The sequence below is a fragment of the Tauraco erythrolophus genome, chromosome 3 (assembly GCF_009769465.1).
Source record: "Tauraco erythrolophus isolate bTauEry1 chromosome 3, bTauEry1.pri, whole genome shotgun sequence".
In the NCBI taxonomy this organism is placed as follows: domain Eukaryota; kingdom Metazoa; phylum Chordata; class Aves; order Musophagiformes; family Musophagidae; genus Tauraco; species Tauraco erythrolophus.
This window is the reverse complement of record NC_141467.1, coordinates 27,404,529-27,432,418: the sequence shown is the minus strand read 5'-3', so window position 1 is coordinate 27,432,418 and position 27,890 is coordinate 27,404,529. Positions and strand designations below refer to the sequence as shown.

Below are 27,890 nucleotides of genomic sequence, written 5' to 3'. Positions count from 1 at the left end.
AGTGTTTTCTTGCAACTTTTGGTGCACTTTCTTTTTTAAAGTTTCCTTTTGAAATTCCTACTGTAAATATTTTGATGAGGTTTCTTGTGGGATTTAGTGCACCCTCAGCAAGTTTGCTGATGACGCCAAACTGTGTCAAACATGCTGGAGGGAAGGTATACCGTCCAGAGGGACCTTGACAGGCTGGAGAGGTGGGCCTGTGCGAACCTCGTGAAGTTCAACAAGGCACACGTACAGGCTGGGCAGAGAGTGGATTGAGAGCAGCCCTGAGGAGAAGGACTTGGGGGTGCTGATTGATGAGAAGCTCAACATGAGCCGGCAATGTGTGCTTGCAGATCAGAAAGCCAACCATATCCTGGGCTGCATCCAAAGAAGTGTGGTCAGAAGGTCAAGGGCGGTGATTTTGCCCCTTTACTCTGCTCTCGTAAGACCCCACCTGGAATACTGCATTCATCTCTGAGGCCTCCAACTGAAGAAGGGCATGGACCTGTTGGAGTGAGTACAGAGGAGGACCACGAAGAAGATCAGAGGGCTAGAGCACCTCTCCTATGAAGACAGGCTGAGAGGGTTGGGCTGGTTCAGCCTGGAGAAGAGAAGGCTCTGGGGACACATTCTAGCAGCCTCCAGTACCTAAAAGGGACCTACAAGAAAGCTGGAGATAGACTTTTACAAGAGCATGTAGTGATAGGACAAGGGGCAATGGCTTTAAACTGAAAGAGGGGAGATTTAGATTAGATATAAAGAAGAAATTTTTTACAATGAAGGTAATGAAAGACTGGAACAGGTTGCCCAGAGAAGTTGTAGGTGCCCCATCCCTGGAAGTGTTCAAGGCCAGGTTGGATGAGGCTTTGAGCAACCTGATCTAGTGGAGGGTGTCCCTGCCCATGGCAGGGCGGTTGGAACTAGATGATCTTTGAGGTCGCTTCCAACTCAAACCATTCTATGATTCTGTGATTCTTGTGTCCCCCAGAGTTAAACCTTTAATGTGTTTAAGATAAGTAGATTTTTTCATACAAAAAATGCTATCACATTATAACTCTTAAGTTTATACAAATATGATAATCACAAACTATATTATTCTCTCTTTCTCTTAAGCTTATCTCTTAATGCAGTGTGGCATTGAGATTTTAAATTGTGTTGCACAAAACCAGTGAAAACCTAACTTCTCTTTAAACATGTTAACGTTTCTGTTTTCAGTGTTGTTGCAAATAGATTGGAGTGCTGGCTTTCTGAAGCCATTGGGAGGAAAGTGTTTGTTTAATTTATCACGAGTAGCATACACTACAGTGTCAACTTCAAATTCTCTTAGTCTGAAGGAAAAGCTGTTTTGAAGAAGAGGAACAGATGAAGGTTGCGTCAGAGGATTTACCATGATGAAGTTAATTTTGGGCAATAGAAATGTCTTGTGTAGCTGACAAAGCCAACGAAGAGCACAGCAGACTGAGCACAATTGCTAGAGTCTGTTTGGCTGCATTTGTTGGGTAAAGGACATCTTTCTAAAAATGCTTGCATAGGTCAGAATATTAAACAGTTATGGTGTGCTTTCTGAAGCTCACAGACTGAAAGTGACTCACAGGCTGCTCTGTAGTTCGAACAAGACTGTGTGGAGTACAGTTGAACTGAAGCACTAGTTACATGAATCAATCAAAAACCAAGGGAAGAGATCAATTATTTGGTATTATACGGCAAGGTAGCAACAGGGATATTATTTATAAGAAAACCCAAACAGTTCTATTTTATCTACGTGCAGACTATCCAGTTTGCTGTGAAAATAGAGTAAAAAATCTCAGGGTGTAAGTATATTTCTTTAGTTTATGGGAAAGAATTAGCACTGATCTTTTTTTTTTTCAGGGAAGGACGTCAATTCCTTATTAATGGACTTCCTTCCATAAAAAGATAAGATGTTTGTTTAGAAAACTTTATTTATGTGCAACTGTTACTAACAGGAAGATCCTGCAAAAGAAGAACATGCTTATTTCCAGTGAGATTAGCACATTAATGGAAAATGAAAAAGGTGGTATTTTGAACTTTCTGAAGGTTTTTTCATTTTTAACTATCTGGTTACATAAAGCTGTGTAGAAAAGCCAATACTGTAGCTCTTATGAATACCTGTAGTTTGACTTTCCAGCCCAGTAAGCCTCTTATTTTTAACTCATTGTCAACCTCCAGGGCATTCAGTTTTCTTTACAGCAGAGATGATTCTTTAGGAATACATATCTCATCTCCCAGCTTAGTGGTTGCAATCAGGAATTTCCATGTGTATGAAGACTGGGCCGTTTTAATTTATGCTTTAGATTTAGATTTTCTCCACTCACTTTTCTGGATAGGTGGATTATTGCAATATAATTTTACATATTGGAGCTTTTGTTTCTGTGGGGTTTGCAATAATTTACCTCCTTGTGGGTAAGGCCCCTGCAGTAACTTCAATTACTTTTTAGTGCAGCATCATTAGTTTTCCTTGTCTATTTAAAGGGTAGTGTTCCCTCTGTAACTTTTAAATCTCCTCTAGAAAATACTAATTTCTGTTCAGAGCACAACTGAGCAATGTTTCAGAGTGTGCTGAACATGCACTAAGTAGTTTGCAAAGGAATGCAGAGTCAAAGAAAGGAGTCTCCATATTTCTTCCCTGGAGTCTTCCTCCCTGTTTTTTTAAACATCTCCCAAGTGATGCTATTTAGAGTAATGAGAAGTCACTTGAAAAAGATATTCTTCAAAGGCCAGGGTATGGTAACATTTCCAGTATAAAATCCAGAAAGTTGGATGCTTTAGAAGCAAGAAGGTCCCTTCCTTTGTTAAGTTGCAACACGGAGCCCACACCGTCCAGAGAGTAGAGCAGAAGAGTGTAGGGGGTGAGCAAAAACTGAACCCCTTCTGCAAACAATCTCTGTTCTTTGCCACAGCAGTTCAGATGATGTGCTAGCAAAATTCAGGGCCACCTTACAGTAGACATAGTGTAAACTGAGTCCCCACTCCAAAAAGCATGCACCATATAGACAAAATACGTAAGAGAAAACCTGCATGAGTATGCCATTGTAGATAGAGCACACATAGAAAAGCCACACGTGAAGTCTGACAGAATTAAACATATCTCCTCAGAGGCTTATTCAGTGACCTCTATTTAAAAGAAAAAGAAGTGTGTTTGGTTCATTTCTTGAAATAACCATAGAATTGAGTATTTGAGTCTTTTGGAGGTCAAGAGTATTGTGCATTGACAAATTAGCTTATAGGAATAATTACTTTTTTTTTTTTTTAGCGTATATGGGAAAGTACAGAAGTTGGAGTGAGGGCGGATGATAAAGAAGGCCTCAGAGATTTTCTGTAAGAGCCTTTTCTTTGAAATGGAGTGGTTTATTCAGAATAAAATCATGAGGCTTTTTGGAGACATCATCAGAAATAGAAGAGGGCTCTTTAGTGCCTTCATCTGTATAATAGCTCTGATGTTCAACTCCAGAAGCCAGAAATGCGACTTGTAGACTGTAATAAAGGAGCCGTGTGCTCTTTCAGCTGCTGTGATTTTCAGAACAGAAGCACTTTCGTATAATATGTAGATGTAGCAGGAGGCATCAGGGATTTGTTACTAGCCAGTCAGATTCCTGTACTAATTGAAGAACAGGGTGACATAAGAGATACAGTATTTTAACATTCGTTTCATAGCTTTTAATCTTAGTTGTCATATGGCAGGACAGTGGTTTTAAATAAAAATTGTGTTGTTGCTTTTAGTGCAGGTCAGGGAACTGGCCCCACACGTTCAGAAGGTTCCATTGTAAACCAACACAATTTTCAGGTTTATTTCCATGTTTGTATAGTTTCCTAGAGGTGGCTGTAGACAAACTGACGTATGTGACGTACTGTTGGTTTTGCCCTGCTTCTTACGTTCCTCTCGTCTCCATTTAGATCTCTAACTTGGATTGCTGAGTAGAGTTGTTGACTCCTCATTCTTGGTCAAAGCCATACCTTTAGAGCAGACTATTTGCTCCCAGCGTTTTATCAAGGCTGACATTTTCTCACCAAGAATAACTTATTCATTGGAGAGGCTTACTCACATGAATAAAAAGGAATGTTGCAGCCAGAGAGAGTCACAGGCTTACTCATGTCGTTGCTGGGAGGTTTTTCTCCCTACCTCCAGTTTATTTTTGACCAACTTTGAGCCTAATTGAAAAGTTCAGCTTTATGAGAATCTTTTTAACGTGAATAAATATAAATGAGACTTTCATATTTTTCCTGGAGAAAATAAGGTACTCACATTAAAAATTCGCCTAATTTCTTGTTTATATAGAGAAGATACTTCCTGTATTTGCTGTACGGCTTTCTAAATGGAAGGAAATTTAAAATGTGGAAATGTTATTTTTGCCATCTGAGTTGGTGATTTCTAATGCTGACTGCCACATAGGGTAGTTCTTTTTTTTTTTTTCCCAAGTTTTTTTTCTTTTCAAGTGTCTTCTGTGGGAGAGGGCAGCCTCCTGCAACGTATGTTCCCCCGTTCCAGTGCATATTGTACTTGAAAGAATTACGACTCTGCTGGCAGTCATTGACAGGAGTGCCGGAGAGCCGGCAGGACACTGAGTTAGGCATCCTAACCATTTAATACCATTTTCTTGCCTTTGGTAGGGATGCCTTTCTCACAGCAGAATTTGTGTTACGATACTATTCACTGTCCTTTTATATATAAACCAATATGAATACACCAGTGACTAAAAGCTTAGGTCCCCTCTGGTTGATTGAACATATGAAGAGCATGTCGAAAGGAGGAAATACTCCAGTGAAATGTCCTGACGAAAGTCATTGAATTTGTGTCCATCTCCAGGAAACCCTGAAGTACTTTAAATGACATTGCAAGTGAGCACAGCGTATAGTGACAACCTATCTGAAACTCATTCTGCCAGCAAGAACCACAGAAAAATGTTCAAGTAGTAAAAATAAAGGACAGACAGTGAAGGAAATGTATGAATAAAATTATATTGAAACCATAATTGACATATTAAAATTGTTTAAAGTGTTATTAAACCACAGGGCCACAAAGATGATCCGAGGGCTGGAGCACCTTTCCTATGAAGACAGGCTGAGAGAGTTGGGGCTGTTCAGCCTGGAGAAGAGAAGGCTCCGGGGTGATCTTATTGCAGCCTTCCAGTACTGAAAGGGGTCCTACAGGAAAGCTGGAGAGGGACTTTTTACAAGGGCCTGTAGCGATAGGACAAGGGGCAATGGCTTTAAACTGAAAGAGGGGAGATTTCCATTAGATATAAGGAAGAAATTTTTCACTCTGAGGGCGGTGAGGCACTGGAACAGGTTTCCCAGAGAAGTTGTGGATGCCCCATCCCTGGCAGTGTTCAAGGCCAGGTTGGATGAGGCTTTGGGCAGCCTGGTGTAGTGGAGGGTTTCCCAGCTGATGGCAGGGGGGTTGGAACTAGATGATCTTTAAGGTCCCTTCCAACCCTAACCGTTCTATGATTTTATATACTTACCCATATTTCCAGAATCAGTCCCTGAATTTGCAGTTCTCAAATTTCCCATGTGTATGTGTGTATGCTACAGGCATGGACTTGGAAGCCACTTGGAAATGTGACTCATTATCTTCCTTAGAAGTAAAATGTATTTTAAAACAGTGGCCAAGATTTTTGGAAATGTTAGCTCAGCTGTCCATAATTAGGAAGCTGAGTTTGTGGGTTGACGTCTTCTGAACTTTTAAGATGTCAGAAGCTATGTCTGGTTGCTCAGCAACTCAGTATCTGGCCACTGTGATTTTAGTATCATTCTTCACTATGCCACCTTCTGTTGCAAAAGGAGTTTAAATTGAGATTGTTAATATAAAAACCCGAGCAAAGTAAGCATTTCTTCCTCTGATGTTCCCCCAGCTTAGCGGGGTTTTTGCACAGATATCTTTTTTGCACGTTTGCGTGAAGCAATTACCACTCTTCCACCTTCCTACTTCATAATCTAATGCCACAGATTTGTGGTTAGCTGACTGCAAGGATAATCTTGATTAGTATGAAATCATACTGTTACTGCTGTTCTCCTCAGGTTTTCAAAATGACGTATATCCCTGTGGCTGCAAATTAAGCCCTGAAGCAATGGATACAACTCCTGTAGAACAGTGTAGAGTGAGGTACGTTCTTAGAACACACTGCTGTGTCAGTAAAGATGCCATCAGCAGAGGTCTGTGTGCCCTGTGAGTTAAAGTTTCTTGAATCTACTTTGTCCCTAGATATTTCAGATAAATCTGGTATTTCAAATAGTAATACTCCTGCAGTTGCGTTTCCTACTGAGAAACAGTTAAGTGCTTAGACAGAACCTGTCTTTGTGTGGATGACAGCCCTTTTTGCTCACAAATTTTCTTGTACTATCAGAAGCATCATTTTATGGGAGAGGCATGATACCAGCAAGCACTGCAGTAGTAGTGAAGCTGAGGAACAGAAGAATCACAACTGGATGGGAACATCTGCCACAGTTACCTACAGAATTGAGATTTATCATAGGCAGGCGTCTAAAACCTGCTTTATTAACATCTGCTGAGATTACCTCTGTAAGCACCATACACTTACCAGCTTACTGTCTTCTGCCTCTTCCTTCGTGCATCTACTGTAATTCATTATTGTGAAAACTCCACTCTGATCAGTCCTTTGTCCTGAGAGGAAGAGTTTCAAATTGCTTTAGGTTTACCTAGTTGGTTGATACTACTTTTGTACAAATTATTATAGTCGTGCTTGGGGAAGGAATTGGTTTGTTTTTCTTACTGCTGCAGAATAGCCTTGTGCTGTAGGTATTTTCTTCCTTTTTACCTTACCTTTTTTTTCTATATTTCTGTATAAGGTTAGAGGTAATGAGCAGTTCACGGTGGAGACATCCGACAGTTGTAGTCTGTTTTAATAAGGAGCCCGGAATTCAGCAAAAGGGTGGATGGACTCAGATCAGTTATCTCCCTTTCCTAGGTTACACCTAAGCCAGAAATGTCTACTAGAAGTCAACAAGATATGAGTGCATGTTTTTTTTATCATCTTTCAGAGAGGAAGGGAGGTTTCTTTTGACTCAGAGGTCTTCTGGGTGAGGTCTTCTCAACCTTTCTCTTATGACACATTTCCTTTCTCCCTTAAGTGTTCTGTGAATGTATTTTTGTTTTGCTTTGTTTTTCTTTTTTTTTTTTTTTTTTTCTGTGGAGCATCCAGAATTCTCCTTTGAGAATAACAGATACTTTTTTCATGTTCTGAGGAAGGATGCAATGAATCAGTTTCTGCTGTAGGAAAAAGCTGTTTTTCAAAATGTGTCTTTTACTTCTACAAAATATTACATCTTCTAGGTCACTTCCCAGGTTTTTGTAAGTTCCCTGAGGATATGAAAGGAAGATTTGTTCTGAAGGAAGAGGGAGAACACTTGACTGACTTTTTAAGTTTTTTAAAATGTTGATTAAAAAAAATTTCATAACTGAGTTTGTACAGCATTTTAGTTTGTTCTGGTTTGGTTTTCTTTTTGTGTAAGAAGGCGGCCTAAAATGTGAATGATGCATGTTATTTCTAAAAGTTCCTTTGTCTTTGTTTGTTAACTGAGGATATGATGAATGTTAGCTGTTATCTTCTCCAGTTTTGGTGGCAGACTTGTTAGAACTCTCAGGCAATGTGTGATATCTCTTGACAGCATTTTTATGGGATATGGAATCTTTAGTAAAGATGCTCTTTCTTCAGAGTACTGTTCAGGTCCCCAAGTTGTGTAAGCAGAAAAGAAGAATTCTATGCTTACATTAAATAAGCATAAAATTATACTTATTTTATAAGCTTTTTTTTTTTTTTTGTAAGTAGTCAGCAGGTAGTCAAGAATGTATGAGATGTCCGTTCATAGTTCAAGAATAAACCTAATGCTAATTTCCTGAGTTTTTGAGACAATAGAGGGATAGTGGAGCTGCTAAGAAAACTTAAGTCATGGTCTTTTCCTAGATTTTGTATTAGAGTTTTGATATTAGGGGCTGGAGTGCACCCTGTACTGTGGTACGATGCCAGATCAAGAGGTTGGGAGCTTGTTACACAATTGGCATGAGGCACTTGATAAGATCAAAGAGCAGCTGAGTCTGTGTGTTAATATAAGTAGATGGATTATCAATAGATAAACCCATTAAAAATGGAAATTGTAACTTTTTCTCTTTCACTTCAAATTCATGTAGCAATTGCTTATTTTGGATGTACTAGGCTGTAAATACTGCATGATAATTATGAAACTTTCCGTTAGGCTTTTAGTATCCATCTCTCTTAGGGACTTTTATTCCAGTCATTCTGTCTGAAATTTTATTTAGAAGCTTATTCACTTCATTTATGCATTTCTATAGATGTTGAGAGTTTATGGATAAGATGGGATCTTTTTCCTTTGCTCATATAGACATATAAAAATAATTTGTTTTGCCACACTACCTTACTTTTCGACCAGAGGATTGCCTACTGTTCTCCTAGGATGGTAAAATAGTTCAACTTTGCGTTACATTTCTCGTAGGTTAAGATTGCCCACATAGGCAGATAACGAACATCAAGTTTGTCCAAGGACATTGACAAGGAATGCACTTTAGTTCCTTTGTCAAAGGAGTGCGCTCTAGTTCCTTTGTCTGAGCACTAGCTGTGCAAAGTATTTTCAAGATGATACACCGGAAACCACAGTGCTTTCTGAAATGGAGAACATTGTGTAAAATAACTGTATCTGTATTAAGTCTTATTTCTACTGTGTGGAGCAAAGAACTAGAGAAAATATTGCTGAATACTGTTGCTGAATGCTACCCATGCCACACATTTCATAAGGAAATTCAGAGAAAAAAGGTGGAAGTAGAGTTGGTGTTTGGAAGGTATGAGGGAAATCAAGAAAACTATAAGCCTCCTAATGTAGCTTACGTACTGGAAAAATTACTAGAAATATAATAGAGAATAAAATGAGTTTGCATCTCTATGAAGATAATAAATAAGGTAAATACAGCTTTAGTAAAACAGAAACCCTGCCTTACAACTCTCTGAGAGCGCTCTTGACGCGTTCAGCAAGTAGATGGATATATGTATGTCATCTGGTTGATACAGTCAGTCTGGGTTTCCACAAAACTTCCACCAAGGTCCATCTCCAGTAATTTCTTAAGGAAACCAAGTCTCCATTCCTTAAGGAGGAAGGTTGTCTCGCTCTTAAATAATTGACAGTAAAGAGAAATCGCAAGTTAGGAGTAAATGATCTGCTCATCTTGTGGTGGAATGTTAGAGCAGTTTTGGAGTGTTTGAGGATTCATGTTCATCATGTTAAGAAGTGACCTGGAAAAAAACAGTAAAGTGACAAAGTTTGTTGCTGGTATCCAGATAGTAAGGACAAAGGCTGAGTATGAAGAGCAACTGTTGAAAGACCTTACGCAATTGAGTGCTGGCAGTAGTTGCAGGTGAAAGCAAGTAAAATTCTATGTAGGTAAGTGTGAAATGGTATACATGAGAAAAGACCTCTCTTAATTTTGCCTAATACCTTGTAAAATACAGATCTCTCAGCTGGCAGTAACTAGTTAGGAAGATCTTATGATCATCAGATGTAGTTCTTTGAAAAAAGTCAACTCAAAGCCCAACAGCAACCAAAAAATCAAATCAGATGCAGAGCAATTTAGGAGAGGAAAAGAGGGTAAAAAGAGAACTTTATTACACCACTGTATTGTGAGCTTTGTTATGTCATCTTAAATACTACAGCAGTGTTCCTCTTGTTTCAAAAGAGCGTTACAGAATGGGAAGAGACTCATAGAAGGGCATCAAGGGCGATCAAAAGTTTGAAGTAGCTTAATACAGAGATAAATGTACAACTTCAGTAAACCATGATTCTTCATCTTGAAAAAGTGGCATGAAGACTGTGGATAGAGATTTGACTGTTCAACCAGCCATTTCAAGTGCATTTGAAGTTAGTAGGAAATAGAAAAACCATGCAAAACCAGAGTATGGGTCTTCCTGCAAGTGCTAGATCAGTGGAACTCCTTGCCAAGGTTTGATGTGGGCACTAAAAGTTTACATGGGCTCAAGAAGAGACTGAACAAATGCTGCAAAGACGACAAATCCATTGTGAATTTTTAAATATAAACCACACCAGGAAGTTCTCGAAATGAAGATGGTTGTTGGCTACAAAAGTATTGGGGAAAAGGCAGTACTGAATATAACTTCCCTTGTCTTCTGCTGTCCTCTAAGTGCTTGCCACAATCTGATACAGAAGCCTGAGCAGAAGCCTTGATCTAACCTAGTACAGTTATTTTTGGAGAATACTGAAGAGATTCGTACCTAAATATTTGTCTGATATGATCTGATACCACTCCAGGAAAGTCACTGGCAGCATTCTCAATGACTTCACTAGGTCTTCTTATCGCTGGTAATTTGATAATCAGGAGACATGTCTCTCATTAAAAACAGAAACAGCTGTCTTTGACTGCTATTCCAAATCATCGCTCTCTTTATTTTGTGCTTGGAAGTGCAAAACTTTGCACTTGCAGAATGAGGCCATAAGTTTCGCCAGTAAATTATATCAGCAATAAGACTTTTCTAGCATGAACCCTAAAGCAACTTGCCTAGTATATGTGTTACAAGTTAGTTCCGTAACTGCAGTATCAAAGAGCCCTACAGGACTTTGAGGGTCGTATTTGGAGGTCCCTTGGATTGCATCTCAAAATATTGAGAAGCAGGTATGCAACTAAAATTACAGATAGCTGGGAGATATATGGGTGATGTCCAGTGCGCTCCACTAAACATACGCCTTTCACTGACAAAATAAAAAGCAGCATGAAAGACTTGATCCTATTCCATTTGAAATCAACGTGAGATCCAGGTCTATGCCAAATGTTGTCTAGATTGCAAGTCCTCTGAGGAAGGAACTGTTGGGACGTTTCTGTCTTGTGCAGTAATGAGGCTATTGTTTTGCTTAGAAAATGATGTTTCTACCTTTCAGGAGATAGCAAGTCAAACTGACCTCTTACAGCATGCTGCTTCCCTGGATCTATGCAGTGTTCCCCAAAGGACTGGGCAATATTTCTTTAAGAGTGTATAAGGGATGAGTTTTTCTTAATGACTTTCAGTTAATTGCCTTGTGTTGAAAAAGTCATGTACAAACTGTTGTCCTTCACAGACAGGAAATTATATGATGACATGCATTAATTTTATAGAAACAACGGTCTTTGTGACAGTTCATAAACTTGAAAAGTTTTATCTATTTAATATTTTCACTGGAGCTGAACCTGACTAGTGCTATCCTATTGCAGAGCCCATTATCAAGATGTGCCGGAACCAATTAGTAGAAACAAGAGTGAGTAGTAAAAGAGGTCTGTCATCCTTAAAATGCCCTACACTGCAGTAGATGAGTAAGAAATTAGAACACAGAACAACGAATTTCCAATTTGAAGGTGATTTGTGCATTTTTCCCTAAAGAGCTTTAAACATGACATTCAGTTAGCTGAATGAGAAGTATCTGCGCTTGTTATTTTTGTGTCTGACAAAACATTGCTCAGATGACAAACATGAAACCAGTCGATAGAACATCAGATAATGTTTGCCGTGCAGTCTGGATGCTTAATTTAGCTAGACAAGTACACTCTAGTTTGAATAAATGATGCAGGCCCAAATTAAAAGAGAGAAAAGTGCAATGATGGCTGAAGGCTTATCTTACTGTCATGTAGAGCATCAAATTTAGGAAAGCTCAAGAAAAGCTACCAGCGAAAGGGAGTAGTTTGTACCTCTTTTTAGGAGAAAAATGGCTCTAAATATTAATTCTGGTATTTGCACACTTAATCAAACGTGTTAATTCTTTTAAAATAATTATCAAAGGCTACAGCTAGATGATACATGTACTGTAATGACCACTTTCTCAATATCTTCAAATAGTATCAGTTAAGGGTATGTTACATTTTAGTATAATATTACAGAATTTTCTTTTCTGTGCATCTAAAGAAGGTCTGTAGTTTCAGTCCAAATTGCCACTCATCCTCTTTAGAGCTCCTAATGCTTAACTTTGTGTTGCCGCACGTTCATTTATTAACAGAATGTGTCCCATTTCAAAAACAAAATTTCAGAAAGCATTTTAATAACTTTATTTTCCAGGAGTTTTTGTGTCTGCCTTTTTTTAAAAAAAAAATACATATACTTATTTTCTGACTATTCTATCCCATAATTTTGGATAGAGTAAGATGTCCCAGTGTGGTGAATTAATTAAAAGGAATCTTAGCTTTCTCAGTCACAAAGTGATTAAGTGCAGTTGATTATATTTGGCCAGTATGAATGAGGATATTAGTGTAGAATTTCAGTGGAGGTTTTGATGTTAGCCTGCAGGTGCAGCCTCTCAGAAGTGCAAGGGGAAAAGACTGCCTTTCCACTGACGCTTTGAGAGTCTGTCTTTACTCAGATAAAGTTCACGGTCAATTAATAGGTTTTGCGCCAGAGGAACTTGAAATTTGAAAGTCTGCTTTAAAATTATGTCTTTTTCTGAAAGGCTAATATTACTTCTCTAGCTTGGGGTAAAAACCTGCTGCTGCATAAAAGGGGTCCACTGTGTGGCTTTACTGCATTTTTAGGGATAGTTATTTGTTGCAACTTTGTCCAGGAAACGGCAGTGATGTCAGTTCAATAGTGACTTAAATTGGGTACCTGCTCTATCTGAGGGCTGGACTGTGTGAAGTGCGGAGGGTTTCACGCTTTGACTTGGGTAGGCTGTTACTGGAGAGGGGTGGGAGAATGTCATCTACAAAATGCTGTAAGATTCCTCCATGGTCTGCTGTCCTGTTGCTCTCTGCAAGGTAGTCCAGTCCTGCCCTCTAACCTGTGTAGATAACCATCTCTGAATTGACATCAAAGTCAGAGTGACCTGGTGATCCATACGTGTACAATAACCCAAGCCAGGTTAGCTTGCACTGTCTTTGTTTTACCATTTATTGTACATCACATAATAATCATGCAAGAATACAAGATTTGTTTGACAAGAGGCTTCTGATTTAAGATAGCAGTTAATAAAATAGATACTTCTTTTTTTTTTTTCCACGAAAACGTGTGTCCTGAGAGTTGAGTGCTTGAGTTATGTGCAAGAAAAAGTCCTGGAATAGTCTTTTCGCCAACATCAATAGCTTTCTTGGTCTTTTGCAATAATCCAGTTGCTTCTGGCTGTGAGTTCATGGATCACCTGCCAACTGTTTCTGAACAGACTATACCACCTGCCTTGGGAATAATACCACAACTTACCATCTGTTGAGATCATGATAGTATCACCTGACCTCCACATGTGATCGCTGTCAAGCGCTTCATTGAAAACGGGCAAGACGTCAGGGCCCGAACATACTGTTCTATGCAGCCCTGAATTTTGGCAGGGTTGCAACATTTAGTAAGTAAACTTCATCTGGCTTGCAAGTCGCAGACAAATAGGACAGGCTGATGTCATTGTAAGCTTTAACTCTCATTAAAGAGAAAGTATGTGTCAAGTACTTGTTAGGCTTTGTTGGGCGAGGTATTTAGGGAAAGTTAGTAGACAAAGATCATTTTAAGTAGCAAGGCTTCTGAAAAAACAGCATTTAGTAAGCAACAAAAAATTACCCAAACACCGTGCTTAAGTTAAGAACTGGATTGTTGCTTTTCAGATTTTGCTTGTAACTCCACCTTTCTTAGATCCTAAATTAAAAAGGTAAAAATGCTTATAATAGAAAAATTAACCAAGTGCATGCTGCGTAAATCAGGTTTAATTTGATGGCCTAATAGCATTGCATTCTGGTCATTGTTTAGCCAAGTAAGAAAGCAAGAAAATATATCACACACGAGTATAATCTAGTAAAAACTTCTCTGCTACGTAAAGCTATGTTTCATTTGAGTTAATTTGCAGTCATATCCCAAAATTAATAGAAATGAGGAGAGGGGGAATGCAAATCCAGTTCCTCTGACTGCATACCACTTCAGTTTTTCACCATTTCAGAGGAAGGATGGTGCAGGTTACTGAGAGAAATAGGCACCTCATTTTGTTTGCAGTGTGCTCACCTCAGTCAGAACATCATAGCTCAACAGGCAAACCCTGAGTCCTGCTCAGCTCTATGTCACTGACACTTCCAGGCATGGATAGCAGGCAAGGTGCCATGGAAGGTTTCTCTAACAAATCTTCACAGCAGAGTCTATTTGTAATTTTGGATCATAAAAATCTTATACTTGTGGGGAGTAGCTTGATGTAGACCCATGTTATGCTACGCTCTGTAGTAACACATCTAATTGACACAGTGGTACCACTTTGCTATTCCGCCCTCTTCTTGGTTTCTAAAGATTGTGGAAGTGGGGGCTTCTGGCTGCCCTTCATAAGTGCTGGAAGGAACTAAACTGAGTGGAAATTTGCAGGGGGCGGTGGGAAGGGATGACACGAAACTATCGCTTGACTTACTGCCCAGACCAGGTTTCCCAAGCGTTGTGTGTGTGTGCGGATGGAGAGGGCTGATATAAAGGGGGTGAACGCGGGAAATCAGTCAGGTATGTTTTTCTCTAAATTGAAAAGACTTCTGAGGTGGTTGCCTAGGACTTGGAGCTAAGCACTAGAAATTCAATGTGACTATCTCTACAGAGGAAGATTTTAAGTGGAGAGGAAAACTTAAGCTTCAGTGAGGTATGTCACTTAGTGACAGTAAAATGGATATGGTTCTACTTGTTTCTTGTCAGATGTTTGTGTGATTGCCTTCCACCTTCTAGCCCTAACAGATTTTAGGCTACAGCCCATCCTTTTGGCAGAAAATTGGACAAAGGCACAAATTAAATTTTACAGATCTTCAGTTGGCTCATAACATCTCAAATTTTTACGGACAGACAAGCAGACCAACCAGTCAGCCAGCCTGTAATCCTGGGTGTGAGACTGAGGAAGAAAAGATGATGTATAAAATCCTTATGCCAGTGAGCTGCAGTCCTACTGTGTGTTTTAGACTCTTATTAATATTCATTTGTTAATAACTATTAATTGTATTGCTCAAACTAAAAAGATAAGCACAAATATGAAATTAAAATTTGGAGATGGTTTTTGCCTTTTTTGTTTAACTTCTCTAGAGGAGAAATGAACCTTAGAAGCAAATGAGTTTGTAGTGGGTTTAGAATGCGATTTTTAAGTGTTTGAGGAGTTTTTTGTGGCTTTTTTTCCCCTCTAAATGAAGACATAAATGAGGAGGATTACATTGTATTCAGAGAAACAGAGGAAGTTCAGTTCTCTGCCAAGGCAAACATCCGCAGGCTTGTGTAGTCTACATGTTTCAATGCATGTGAAAATACTTGGTGTTGTAGAGTGACTTCCTTGAGTGGAAATAATATTGCGGCTAGTAATGAGATTTTGCAAAAGAAGGAAATCACAGCTATCTTAGCAATTTAACATCTCAAATTTGTTTATGGATAGTTTCCTGTCTGACACATTTAACTGAACAAGTTAGAGTGTTTAAAGAAGATTAGAATGACATTAATTTTTAGCTGCCCTTGACCATGACATTTCACAAAGGGTGTGTTCAATAAAAACAGATGGAAAAATGAGCTTGCCCCTTCACCTTGTAGTGGCTTTCTTGTGTCAACTGATTTAGCTTTCTGTCACCAGTCAGCTGAATATTCAAGGACACCATTGGCTTTCGTCTTCTTTATTTTATGAATAAAACAGCATAAGAGCATAGCAATTTCTGTAAAATCCAGTAATGCTGAGCTTTCTGTCTGCTATTAAGACTGAGATGTTTTTGCAGTCACAGCTTGATTTTTGATAATGAATACTAAATGTCATTACAAAACCCTGTTTAATACCAGAATTATATAATGAGGGGGGAAAATTGAAATTAATTGGCATAAAAGTAGACAAAATTATACAATATTTTGCGTCACCTGATTAAAATATTAATGATACGGGTATTTTTGGAAGAGCAATGCAGCTTGTGCTCCAAATATAAACCAAACTTCCCACCTAACACAGCGCGTGAACACTTCCAGCAGCAAAGCAGCTCAGAAGCTGAGGCCATGAGCACGGCTGCGGTGCAGCCATCACGTGGGCCAAACACGGTACAAGGAAGCACGGTGCAGAGCTTCAAAGACAGGAGGAAACGCCCTGACGGAGAGCGACGTTGTGTAACCATGCAAACGTGACTGTCCTGCTTGAAGAGTTATTTGGTGTTACATTATGGACTTGAACTCATGTTGGCACTAGCTTGGGAGTCTCCCCACCTACACTTGTTCCATCTGAGAGTGACATGTCCAGAGTAACATGAGCTATTGGGTCTAGTCGGTCCAAATGGCAGGCTTGCTATCACAACGTGCTTGTTTGTATGACTTACTTAAAAATCTCCCTTTCAGTTTATTATCATTCATTCTATTGTCAAGTTTGTGAGATCTAACACTAAAAAATCAAGATGTACAGAACTAAAATGACCAATCCAGAGAAATTGTTTGCTGATTTCTGAAGTGTAGTTATTTCTATGCATTTTATCAAAATGACAGGTGTTTCAAAGAGTATCCTCTTTAAAACAATTTTCATGTGCCAGATTTTTTAGTATCTCTGTCTATATTGTTTTTGCAGTATGTTATTGCGTTGCATGGGATCCTAGTAAGCATTTTCAATAACCCACACAAATGCATTCTGCAACACAGGGCAATGTTATTGGGAAACGTCAAGCTGCTGTCTTTGAATGCCGTTTGTAATGTACTTGTGGATAAAACACTCAGTTTTTAATCAAATGAAATGGGGTACTACCCAATAATGAAATAAGGAAGAGAAGTTCAGTGCTGAATAGGCAGTTTAATACAATGTAACTTTCAGTGGTCAGCCTCATGAATTGCTCATATGCCCAGTTTCTTTGAGAGCTCCCTGAATTTTCCTTTGTCAGTGTATGCCAGTGAAAAGCCTAATAATGTATGACCTATCCAGGGAATATTAGACATATGAGTAAACATTGTTTAAGACACATTAATGTTCAGTTGGGACTTCTTGTGGTTTCTAGTGCTAGGCATGTTGAAGCATCTGTTGCCCTGTGAAAATGCAGAATCAGCTGGGTAGAATGGCTTTTATATCATCAAGTTTAGTGGACAGATTTATGTCTCCGTTCTGCAGCTGAAAGATTTATTTCTGATTTTCCTAGAACGGCTCCTCTTGGATCAAAATATTTTCTTCTCAACTGCTTTAAATTATGTACAAAATCATAGCAAAATATTTTTACAAACTCTCAAAACCATAAATCTTACTTACATACCAACCTACCAGTTGTCTTTCATACAACACTATGGAAGCATCGATGGGGTTATGATTATATCAAGAGTTTAAAACTGGTAAATAAACTGTGTGTCTTTTCTTTTTGCTTCTAGAGCTTCTTGTAAAATCGTTTTTAATTGTTTCAAGATTTCTTAAAATTCTTTGTGAAGGGAAGAGGGTTGGGATGTTTCCACACATAGTTTGAGGTGATACTGTTGTTTGTTCAGATACAAGTTAGCTCAGAATTTTTCTGTGGATCATATTTAAACACTTTTGTAATTCAATAGGCATTCTGACCCCACACAATATCATCACCAGCAGGTGTATCAGAATCTGGCTTGCTTAAATCAGAGTGTATGTCTAGTCAGTGTTAGATGATGGAAACCAGTTTGTAGTCAGGGCATGCCAGTGATTGAATCCATGTGTTCTTTTTCCAGTCCTTTTTATTTACTTCTAAAAATAATTTCTACAAACAATCACTCTCTGTTTCCCTGAACAAGGCATTTTTTATACAAATTAGACAGAAGTTGCAACAATACAAGCATTCTATAAAACAATAAAACATCCTGACATGTAATGTTGCATAAAAGGAGAAAGAAGCAAGAGAGTATATGAGCTTTCTTCACACAGTTTATATCTTATGCTATGCAGTTTTTTATTTGTATATGCTAAACCGTAATGGGACATCTTTTAAAAACAATTATTTTTCTAGACATAATCTTATTGCTGATAGAATATGTGTATCACCTGTAGCTGCCATGTTTGAGCAGGAAGAAAATGGTTTTAAAGAGGATTTTGTTAAGTAGAAAACCTGGAAAATTGTTAAGTTTTCAAGTTTCCATTTTTCCTTTTCTATGCAAAATGATAGCAGTGAGAGTAAAAGGAAAAATCTGTTGCCGTACAACAAATGTTTCTTGTAATGTTCATGAAAATATTGGGAAGCGCGGTTTGGCTTTTGAAACACAAACTATACAATTTTCTTTTAACATCTCAATCACATATTGACTGGATCCACTGAGGAGTTTTTGTTAAGGCACAGTTAGAACTGTTTAGATCTGTCTGCCAGTTGTTCAGGCTTTCTCTGGTAGTCATGGATGCCAACTACAACACAGATACTGAAATTATTCGGGGAAAACTTGTTCCAGGTATCTCAAGAAGGTTCTGTTTGCTTTCAGTGTGCAAGTCCAAGAAAGTCTTTCCACAGCAATTTTTAAGTTGTTCTTCCCTACATGTGTTCTTAGTTGTGCTTCTGAGCTGAGATCACTCATTTTTTTTCCAAACTCTTTTCTCAGTTCTGCCATTTCTACCATCTATGGCAAGAGTGTGTCCACTGTCCATAACAGAACAGACATGGGGATGTGTGTGTCTCTCTGAGTATGCTATAGTAGAGTCTTTAATCTGTTTTTGGAGACAGTAGAGTGAAATTTCCTTCTTGGTCAAAGCAGTGATTCAGATGACTGAGAGATATAGTCAGTGTCACTAAGTGGGTTGCGAATCTTGGTGGCTACTGGAGGGACAGAGGAAATTAATGATGTAGTTTCTGGCTTACAGAAGGAGGCTCAGTTTCAGGAGCAGTAAACCTGCAGTAAATTTAGTCCTAGTCTGGTCTGTCAATAAAAGAAAGGTGGCATTTGCCAGATGACTTAGCAAGTACTTACATAGATAAACATTTCTTTTAGAAAGATTAATAGTGAAGGGTTGATAAACCAGTGTTTGACCTGTAAGTGGAGGACAGGCAAGGCAAAGGAGCAGAGCTCACATTGGAAATTTATCTGAGAACCTCCTTGTCTTTGAATGCTTGAGGAATTAATGGAGGTCCGAGGAAACAAAAGCCATGACTACCACGGCTTTTGTTTCCTTGGACCTCCATTAATATTTTTCATGAATTCATTTTCAGTGCGACCTAACCCAAAGAAAATATTGCACTGTTAGGCATGAGGAAATTCAAACTCAATTTACACATCTACTCTTACAGTATCCAGAGACCTTTTGCAAGTAAGGTGACTGTCAATTGCTACTGATTGAAATTGTAGGATTCTTTTCCACACAATTTTGGCACATAAGCTCCTAATGACGTTGTTATTATGATCTAAATATATTCTACGATCTTATCTAAAGCTCTGAAATTTTAGTAAAGATGTTGAGCTTTCACAGAAGGAAAAGACATTCAGCACATTCTTCGGATATTTCGTCTGCAACAGTGGAAGTATTTTTCAAACAGCATGTGAGCGATTGCATGAATTTAATGGAAAATTGATTTTGCATCATATGTGGTCTCATCAGTGTGGGAATAGAAGTGACACTGTTTGTCAGACTTGGGTCTTTTGGCCCACTTTGTTCATTTCTAGCTCAGTTTATGGTATTAATTATAGTCAGAGAATACTTATTAACATCTTTAAAAAATATGTATTTGTTGGGTAACAGAAACTGACCTAATAATTTCATCTAGTTAAAAATGCTACATAGGTGAAGCACAAGTGCTAAAACTAGGAAGTATTCTATTAAGCTCAGAGAGGAGCTCCTCTAACAAAGTTTGAATGGGAAATTACTTCAGATAGTGTTATTAAGGCTTGATTTCTTTATAAAAGAAGCAGCCAGCCATAGCAAATTATTTTCAAGTTCTATTGTTTTGATATATACAATTTCAAGAAAGAAACAGAATGTTCTTTGTGTTTTTTGCATTTATGCTTAGCCTCATAGGTTTACCAAGGTTGGCATTACAGAACTATTTTTAGTAGTTTTTGTGACCTGTTCTTGAACTAGATACTTCTTATATACATTTTAGTGTGGATGGCTTTAAATGAGCTTTTCATCTTCTTTATGGTGTTTGTGAAGTATACTGCACTTAGCTGACAGTATAATAAAAGCATTTTTGTGTGTGCATTTGACCAAACTTGCGTTATTGCAGTTGTGCACTAGCTATTTTCTAGCCTTTTCTTTAGCTGTAGCAGCATGTTCACCCATCCATCCATCTAATGTTCCTCAGTAGATTCAACTATGTAAGAATGCATAGAGCTGAGAAAGATAAGCTGGCTTCTAACAAGGATCCTTTTTTCTTAGTAAAGCAGTAATGTATCTTTGAGGAATTCAACTATACCAGCTAACATCCAGTAATGTGTCTTTGAGGAATTCAATTATACCAAACTAACATCCTTCCCTCATCTGGTACTTGGGGAGGGTTCATTAGTGATCTCCGTCATTTCAACTAGAAACACACGTTTCCTTACTTTCTGCCTTGATTCTCAAGATTTCCTAGACTTATCTTTTAATTCACCAGCCCAGCCATTTTTTGTCCTCAAGTAAAATGACCTCTCTGTCTGGAAACGCAGAAGTCAATGCAGAAGCTGCAAAATGCGATTAAATAATTGTGAAAGTCATGGCTTGTGCGTGTGAAGTGTTGGGGAAGTTTAGATGCTGCCTGTGTCCCAGATGATTCAAGTTGTCCATAGCTAATGAATTTTGGAGACTTTTTAATCAGATTAATCAAAGTCTCCACTTGGATGATTTTCTCTTTTTTATAAGGTAGAGGAGTCCTAAAGAATCAAGATACAGTTAAATGCTCACGTCTTTCGTTATTTAAAATGCAATACCAATTGCCCCAAACAGACATGGACAAGAATGCAGCATTAGGTAGCTGTCCTCTATGCAATTCCTCCTCTATAAACCAAAGCCAGAGTTTCCTGTGTTCAGCTCAATATTGGGCTTTTTGGTTCTATAAGAATTGGGAGGGTGGGGAGTGGAATTCAGCTTCGGTCAATTGCAGTCAGTTCCTAACCTCTGGCAGGTAGTTTCTTCATTAGGAGAGGTGTTCCATCTTAACATGGAGTAACATCATAACTTTGGGCGAAAGGGTTTCAAAAGAGCTCTAAAATATTGCTGTATCCCTTCCTGAATGTTCGGCCTGGTGATTTTTTCTGGGTTTAAGTCTAATTTTTCAAATTGAATGAAGTGTGGTGACCAAAATTGAAGTCTTCAAAATCACTAGTTACTATTGACATTCTTGCCCATTTACTAAGCCTAACTATCTAGATTGGCCTCACTGGCTTTAGTCATGCGCTGTATCCATCCAGTGGACATTTAATATAAAATGCAGAAATAATTCATGGGAGTAGGAAGCAAGACCAGGACACCTTTACTTCCCACCCTCCATCCCCTCCACCTTATAGAAACTGCTTGTCACAATGCTGCAGCTCATCCTGATCAACACGCTCTGGGTCCAGTACAGTTACAACCAAGTTTCTCCACATGCAGGAAGCAGGTTCACCAGGAATGGGTGCAGAGTGTCCAAATGTCATATGGCACTGTGGTTAAAACATTCTTTTGAAAGGTGGGAACTGAATGTTTGTAGTTTATAACCTAAGACCCTCCTGAGTGCTTTTAAAAAGGAAGGCTAAGTGAGGGAGGCTCTATTCTTGTCCTACTCTTTGTGAATTCATTTATTCTCAAGAGTTTTCAGTCAACACAGGAAAGGACTCATATAAATGAGTGCCTTCCTCTGAACTCTGAGCTTTGACCAATGTGAAGCTACTATTTAAGGAAATCTCCCACAACAAGTGTACTTCAGGGGTTCATTAATCCTCTGGATTAAATAAAGGATTATTATTGTTATTGTTTGGCCTTTGAAATATTAGAAAACCACCAGGCAGTTCTGTATATTAGATATCTTCAGCTATGGGGAGTATCAGTGGACAGAGCAGTGAAGTGATGCATGCGAAGGCAGGAATGCCAACAGCATGCCATGTTGGGGCAGCTCCCATTACCCTCTGCCCCAGCTAAGCCTGGTTCTGTCTTTTGTTGTCAGTACCTTTCAAGTATGAGAATTCAACAGATTTTCCTACATGGTTTTGTTTTTATTATTATTTTTTTCTGGAAGAAGGACATAGCGCTGAGTTCCAACAAGCTACAGAAAATATTATGCAACCCAGTGAAACCCAAGTCACTTGTAATAAATTTTTTTATATTTTTAAAAGCAGCATAAACAGTAATGAAGGCATTGCATTGCATGTTGCAATTATTGGAAGCAAAGATGTTACAGATCTTCAAAAGTATGTCTGTGAAGTCCAGTGGACATAAATAGAGTAAAGTATGATCTCATATCATCATGCAAGCAAACTTTCAATTCCGATTCTTCTCTCCGAAGTCTTTAAACAAGAATTTGGGAGAAAAATCAAAGAAATGAGGGAGAGTTTATTCCCTACACTTACCAGTTGGAGTATTTAACCATAATTTAAGGTCTGAAAAAACTGATGGAAAAACAAGGTCATGCTGTGGCTCAAGGTTAACAACACACAGTGTCATGCCCTGCACTGCTGAGTCTTGGACTATCTAGTTCCCTTTTACCAAAAGCATTGTCTACCAGACTGGTATTTCTGCTGTGGCATTCATTCATCTGCAGTTCTTGTCCCATTCCTTCTCTGAGTGCAATATTCCTCTACCTCTTCTCATCCGTCCTTTTAATCTCCTTTTATCACTTTAAATGCTCATTATAGATATACTGTGCTGACAAGTTAGGTCATACGACAATCACATTTTTCTGTTACTGACAGTTTACAACATTGACAAAACATATCCTTTACTGTGCCTGTTTTTCAACTTTGCCAGATTTCACAAGGAGCATCTCTAAATGATTTACAGAAAAAGAAGAGGCGTGCCCCTCTTCCACCAGCTGCATCTGCTCCACCTACTCCTGCCATGCCAAATAGGACAGAAGACAGGGAAGACAAGAGGAAGAGCACAATGGGTGAGAGGCATTCTTTTGTCCTGTGTAATCCCATGCATGTGCTTTCAGTGCTTACTGTTCAAAGTTTCCTTAGTTCTGTTTTGCTGTGAGTTTGGAAACTTTTGTAACTGGGGATAAAAAACACATTTCTCTGTGGAATGAAAGTCTGGAAATAAGTGCTTGTATATTACCTCTTTTTTTTTAATGGCACCATTCAGAGCACCATAGCGTAGTAAAGGTAGATTATACTTACCAGATGATTTAAATGTTTGGTATAAGCTGGATATCCAAAAGCACTAACCCTGGGCCTATTCTGCACCTTTAAGGTCATGGTGGTTTTGCTAGTAAATGGAAATATGGAAATAGTGAACAGAAATGCTCGTGAATGTAGATAGACCAGGCAATACTGAATGCATCTGAAGCCATGGGGTTCTGCTGGAACCAAAGTACAGTCAAGATGACTCAGTATCTCCTCATTTTGCTATGGCCTGGAAACATTTTCTTTTCCTGTAGTCCTCCAACAGTTTAACATCAACTGACCATATTCAGTGAAGTTTTTCTTTTGAATTTAGGCCTCAATTTTATTATAAATCAATCTCTGCTGAGTCTTCAGCAAATCAGTAGAAGAAAAGAACTGGTGCTCTCAAAGGAATGCTGTACATAGCTGGAGACAACAAAAGAAACTCTAGCCTTCAGCCATGTGTGACACCACATTTACACTCATACAGGAAGACTGAAAAAAGTTCTCCCAGACCTCTGTCGTTATCTGACTGCTAGCTTATCGAGATCAGTGGGAGCTTTGCCCAAGTGAGGACCCCAAGATTATGCTTTTAGCAAACAAAGTGATTTTATGATGGGTAAAGATATGAGATAATAACCCCACATACTGGAGCTCATTTTTCAGTACATTAAGAGAATCATTCTTCAAGTGCCATAATGCACTCAGTGCACTTCAGTTCGTGCCTTTGACCTCCTGTTTCGTAAAGTGCCTAAGACATACAGATATGACATCCTGTCATACATAATTGCTTACATTACAAATGCCTCACAGTTTAGAAAGAAACCTCTTGGCTTTGTTCCAACATTTATTTTCGGTAAATGCTTCACATTTAATGCCTCAGCATTTATGTAGCAGCAGGAGTCCATTATCTTGTGACATGTTCGACTCCATTGACATCTCTTATTTAAACCCTCTACGGGGAACGTTATCGCTGTGCCATATAACAGAGGAGTTTTCAGCAAATTGGCTTACTTTTAACCGTTGCAGATGTCACAGTCTGTTGCTCCTCATGCTTAGCCCTACTGCTGGTCACTTATTGATGACATTTGGTGCTGTAATTTCTAAGTGTTCGTTTTATTTTGTATCAGTGCTTAGAATGTTACAGATGAAATAAAGCAGAGCAGAGCCGCTTCTAATCCGTTCAGGACTGTGTACGTAAGTGCTTGCTGGCCAGACTCTGCTGATGTAGGAACCTGTAATATCGTTTACTTTAGTGGAGCCTTATTAATGTACACCAACAAAGAACTTGTCCCACAGTAGCCCCATCTTCAGTGCTTTTCATTTTCTGCTACTTTCTTGAATGAATTTGTTCATTAGCAAGAAAAAACGTTGCAGCAAGGGAAGGTTGGTAAAACCGCCTCTCTTCGAGGCCTTTGCAAGAAAACCATGAGAAAGCACAGATGGCTCTGAAAGCAAGAGAGAAAAGCTGTGAAAGAAGCAAGACTGTAGTGAGGGGAAAAAAGTCCTGCAAGAAATAGGCAGCCATGTGATGGAAAAAGGATTAAAGCTACCTATCTATCTCCTCAGTTAGCCACATGAATCAAAGCAAAAGATCCTATTAAAAATATTCTCAAACTGGTAAATTCACTTTCATATTCAATACTGAATTACTTATTCTGACCCCAAAGAATTGTTCCCAGTTTTCTCAAAGCAGTCAAAAAGGGTCTACACTTTTGCCAGCATTAAATTGTGTCGTGAATCTCTGGAAGCTAGTGACTCCTAAGTCGAAAATCATAATGGTTTAATCTTTTTTTTTCTGTCGGTGCTACTTCCTTTCTCAGCAGCACCACAGCTTAAGCCTAGGAGTATAGGAATGATCAGAATGGATCAGACCACAGATCCATCTCTGCCAGCATCCATCTTCAGCAATGACCGCAGCAGATGCTTAAGGCAGGGAATGAGAGCAGAATGAGCAGACAGTCATGGTTCCTCAGTGCACTTTCGGCCTCTAAGAACTTTCCAAATTGCAATAGCTCTAGGTCTGTACACTGCAAACTGGCAGCAGCTTTTTCAGATTGCAAATGGTCGATAGAATGCAAAGGTGTCTGTATTTATTTGGTTATTGCACGTCATATTGAAATAAGCCCCCAGCCCAAGTTACGAGCATTTCCTTTGATGGCTTAAAACACTGTTTTGCGAAAAACAACTTAATCATCTGCTTCTCCAGATGATCAAAATAATAAAAAACCTACTCAGAAAAAGAAAAGAAGAACCTGTCAAGGTACTTACTTAAAAATACTGACCTGAGGCATCTTCCTCTTTCTCTCAAAGAGTCAGAAAGATAATCATGGAAAGTATCCTAGAGGTCAACAAATTCAGGCAGTTTGACACTTCAGAAGATAAAAATAAAACACATTTTTCACACTTCCTTACATAGCTTTTTTCTTTTTTTTTTAAATAAACTTTTTTTCTCTTTCCTTATGTCTGCCAAAACCAGTGATTTTAACTGTTAGTTGTGATGTACATGTACGTGCTGGGCCCAATTCTGGTCCCATTGCTTTTTGTTTAAGTGAGACCTAGCTTTTCCTCCTCCCTTAATTATTTGGGAGCAAATAAGAGCAGAATTAGATCAGAGAGACTTTGGATATGAGTAAGGGAAAATCAATGTGTGTTTGAAAAATAACAGTAAACAGAACGATCATTATCTTGCAATGAAGTAACTAGTCAATTGATCCCCCTGTAGGTGATGGACGGCAGGTGCCACAAAAGCCTCCTAGAGGCACCGCTCGTGGTCCACCCCAGTTAGTGATCCCCCCACCCCCACCTTACCCTCCTCCTGACAGAGACATTGTGGATCCAACAGTCAGAGAAGCAGATGTTACAGCACCAACAGAGCTGGTACCTAAACGTATGTTTGAAAATATATCTATTTGCATTTCCACTCTTTCGATGGTTACTTTCAGGGGTAGCTTTTCCAGACTTTCCTTTCTGCTCTCTGGACATACATGTCTGTTTTTTCCCTTTTTTTTTCCAGCCAGTTGTCTTTTAAAATGCCCAATGCAGTGTAACTAATTAATATAAAGTAAACAAAACACTTGTTTGGAGACAGTTTTGTGAATGATACCTGGCCATTGTATGAAAGCGTTTAAAAATAACCATCAAACCTTGTGACTTTGTGCAGCTGGAAGCAAAAATCTGTTGTCTTGTATCAATTCTCCGTGTTTGTTTTTCTGTACTAACATTTTTTCTGTCTCTCCAGAGACAAGTTCCTTTGAGAGTCAGTAGGTGTATCAGACACTGGGTTGAAAACTACTGGGTGTTTCTCTTAGGAAAATTAAACCACTTACAAGAGCTGTGTATGGTTAAAGGCCTTCCTGTCCTAATGGGTACATCTTCCTTGCCATCTCTGGATAGTCCTTTGGGTGCTCTTTCCCGTGGGGCATAACAGTTATCAGACAAAGAGATATGGTATTTTCCACATCCTTGTGTATTTGTGAAAAGCATGTTTTCATGCTACTTTTTCGTACTTATCCATCGACTGTCTTTAAATCTTTGTACTCAATCCAAGTCTTTGATCATGTATTATATTCCCTGTGGGCTTGCCCTGCACACCCATGTAGATCCTATAAAGCCAACAAAGCTCTGCACATTATGGCATCTCGTGGACACACTTCCTTTGAAGGTTAGGAGAGTGTTTCCTAACCGTGGGATAGAGAAATGTCTCCATTAGCTGCTAATTTGACAAAAGATCATTTTCCGAGATGTTTTCTGTACCAAAATTATTCTGCAGGTAGCAGCTACTCTGACACATTAATGTTGATGTGTTTGCCGTTGGATATGAGCTACATCTAAAGCATTATTTTTCAAATCTGTGCTGAGGAAATACAGATTGCCAAGTTTTATTCAGGGTGAGAGAAGGAAATTAAGGAGATCCAGACTAACAGAAAACCTGAATCTTTTTGTGGATTAACTCTGATTCATTTTTACCAGCATAGGCACAGAAGTCATATCATACTTAAAATCTTTTATTTTTGCTAGATGCCATCAGCTTGCCTACAATATTTTCTTTATTAAAAATCCATTGTGGCCTTCTTTACATTAATATTTCTGCTTCATTTGAGTTTCTACCACTGTTATTTTGCAATGCTTTCCTGATCTATCTTGGTGATCACATACGCTTTAATCAATGCAGCTCTGATTTTATCAGCCTGATCGTTTGCTCTTAAACAAACACAATATCCCAGCCAAAAGGATTTGATTAAGCTTGTACATGGAAACATAACAGGAGCTTTTATTATCCTCAGTTTACTGAGTGCAAAAGAATAGTGCTTAGTGGGTACTCATTTTAGACTTAAAGCATCAGTGTTGGAGAGGGACAAGTTTAGCTTTAAAATTATGCTGTGCTTTACCTAGATGAAGATACGTGTATAGATTTACCCAGGAGGAGTGTGTTTAGATGTACCCATGAGAGAAAGCAGCATGTATGACAGATTCTAATTATATTGCCTAATGCCATTCTGAACCGTGCTTAGATACTGTAGCGATTGAGCAGGGTAAGAACAGAGTTTTGCAATAGTGTTTTTTATTGCCTGAGAATGCCTCAAGCAGTGCAAATAGGGCTTTGGCGGTAGATTCAAAGAACAGCAACGTTTTCAGTCTTTCTAACTCTAACCTCAGTAAACGTGTTTTCTCATAGATCAAGGTGGGAAAGAGGATAAGCTACTGATGCCAGCTATTGATGAAAGGCGTATTTGCTCTGAAATCACTCTCAAA

At 38.7% G+C, this 27,890-nt stretch overlaps 1 protein-coding gene across 1 annotated transcript in view; it reads left to right on the top strand.

Annotated features, from left to right (window-relative positions):
• COBL (cordon-bleu WH2 repeat protein) overlaps positions 1-27,890 on the top strand; it is a 109,457-nt gene that overhangs the window by 40,505 nt on the left and 41,062 nt on the right. The window contains exons 8-9 of the mRNA XM_009978861.2: positions 22,780-22,918; positions 25,861-26,025. Of these exons, the coding sequence (XP_009977163.2) occupies positions 22,780-22,918; positions 25,861-26,025 (304 nt within the window). The remainder of the gene's footprint in view (positions 1-22,779; positions 22,919-25,860; positions 26,026-27,890) is intronic.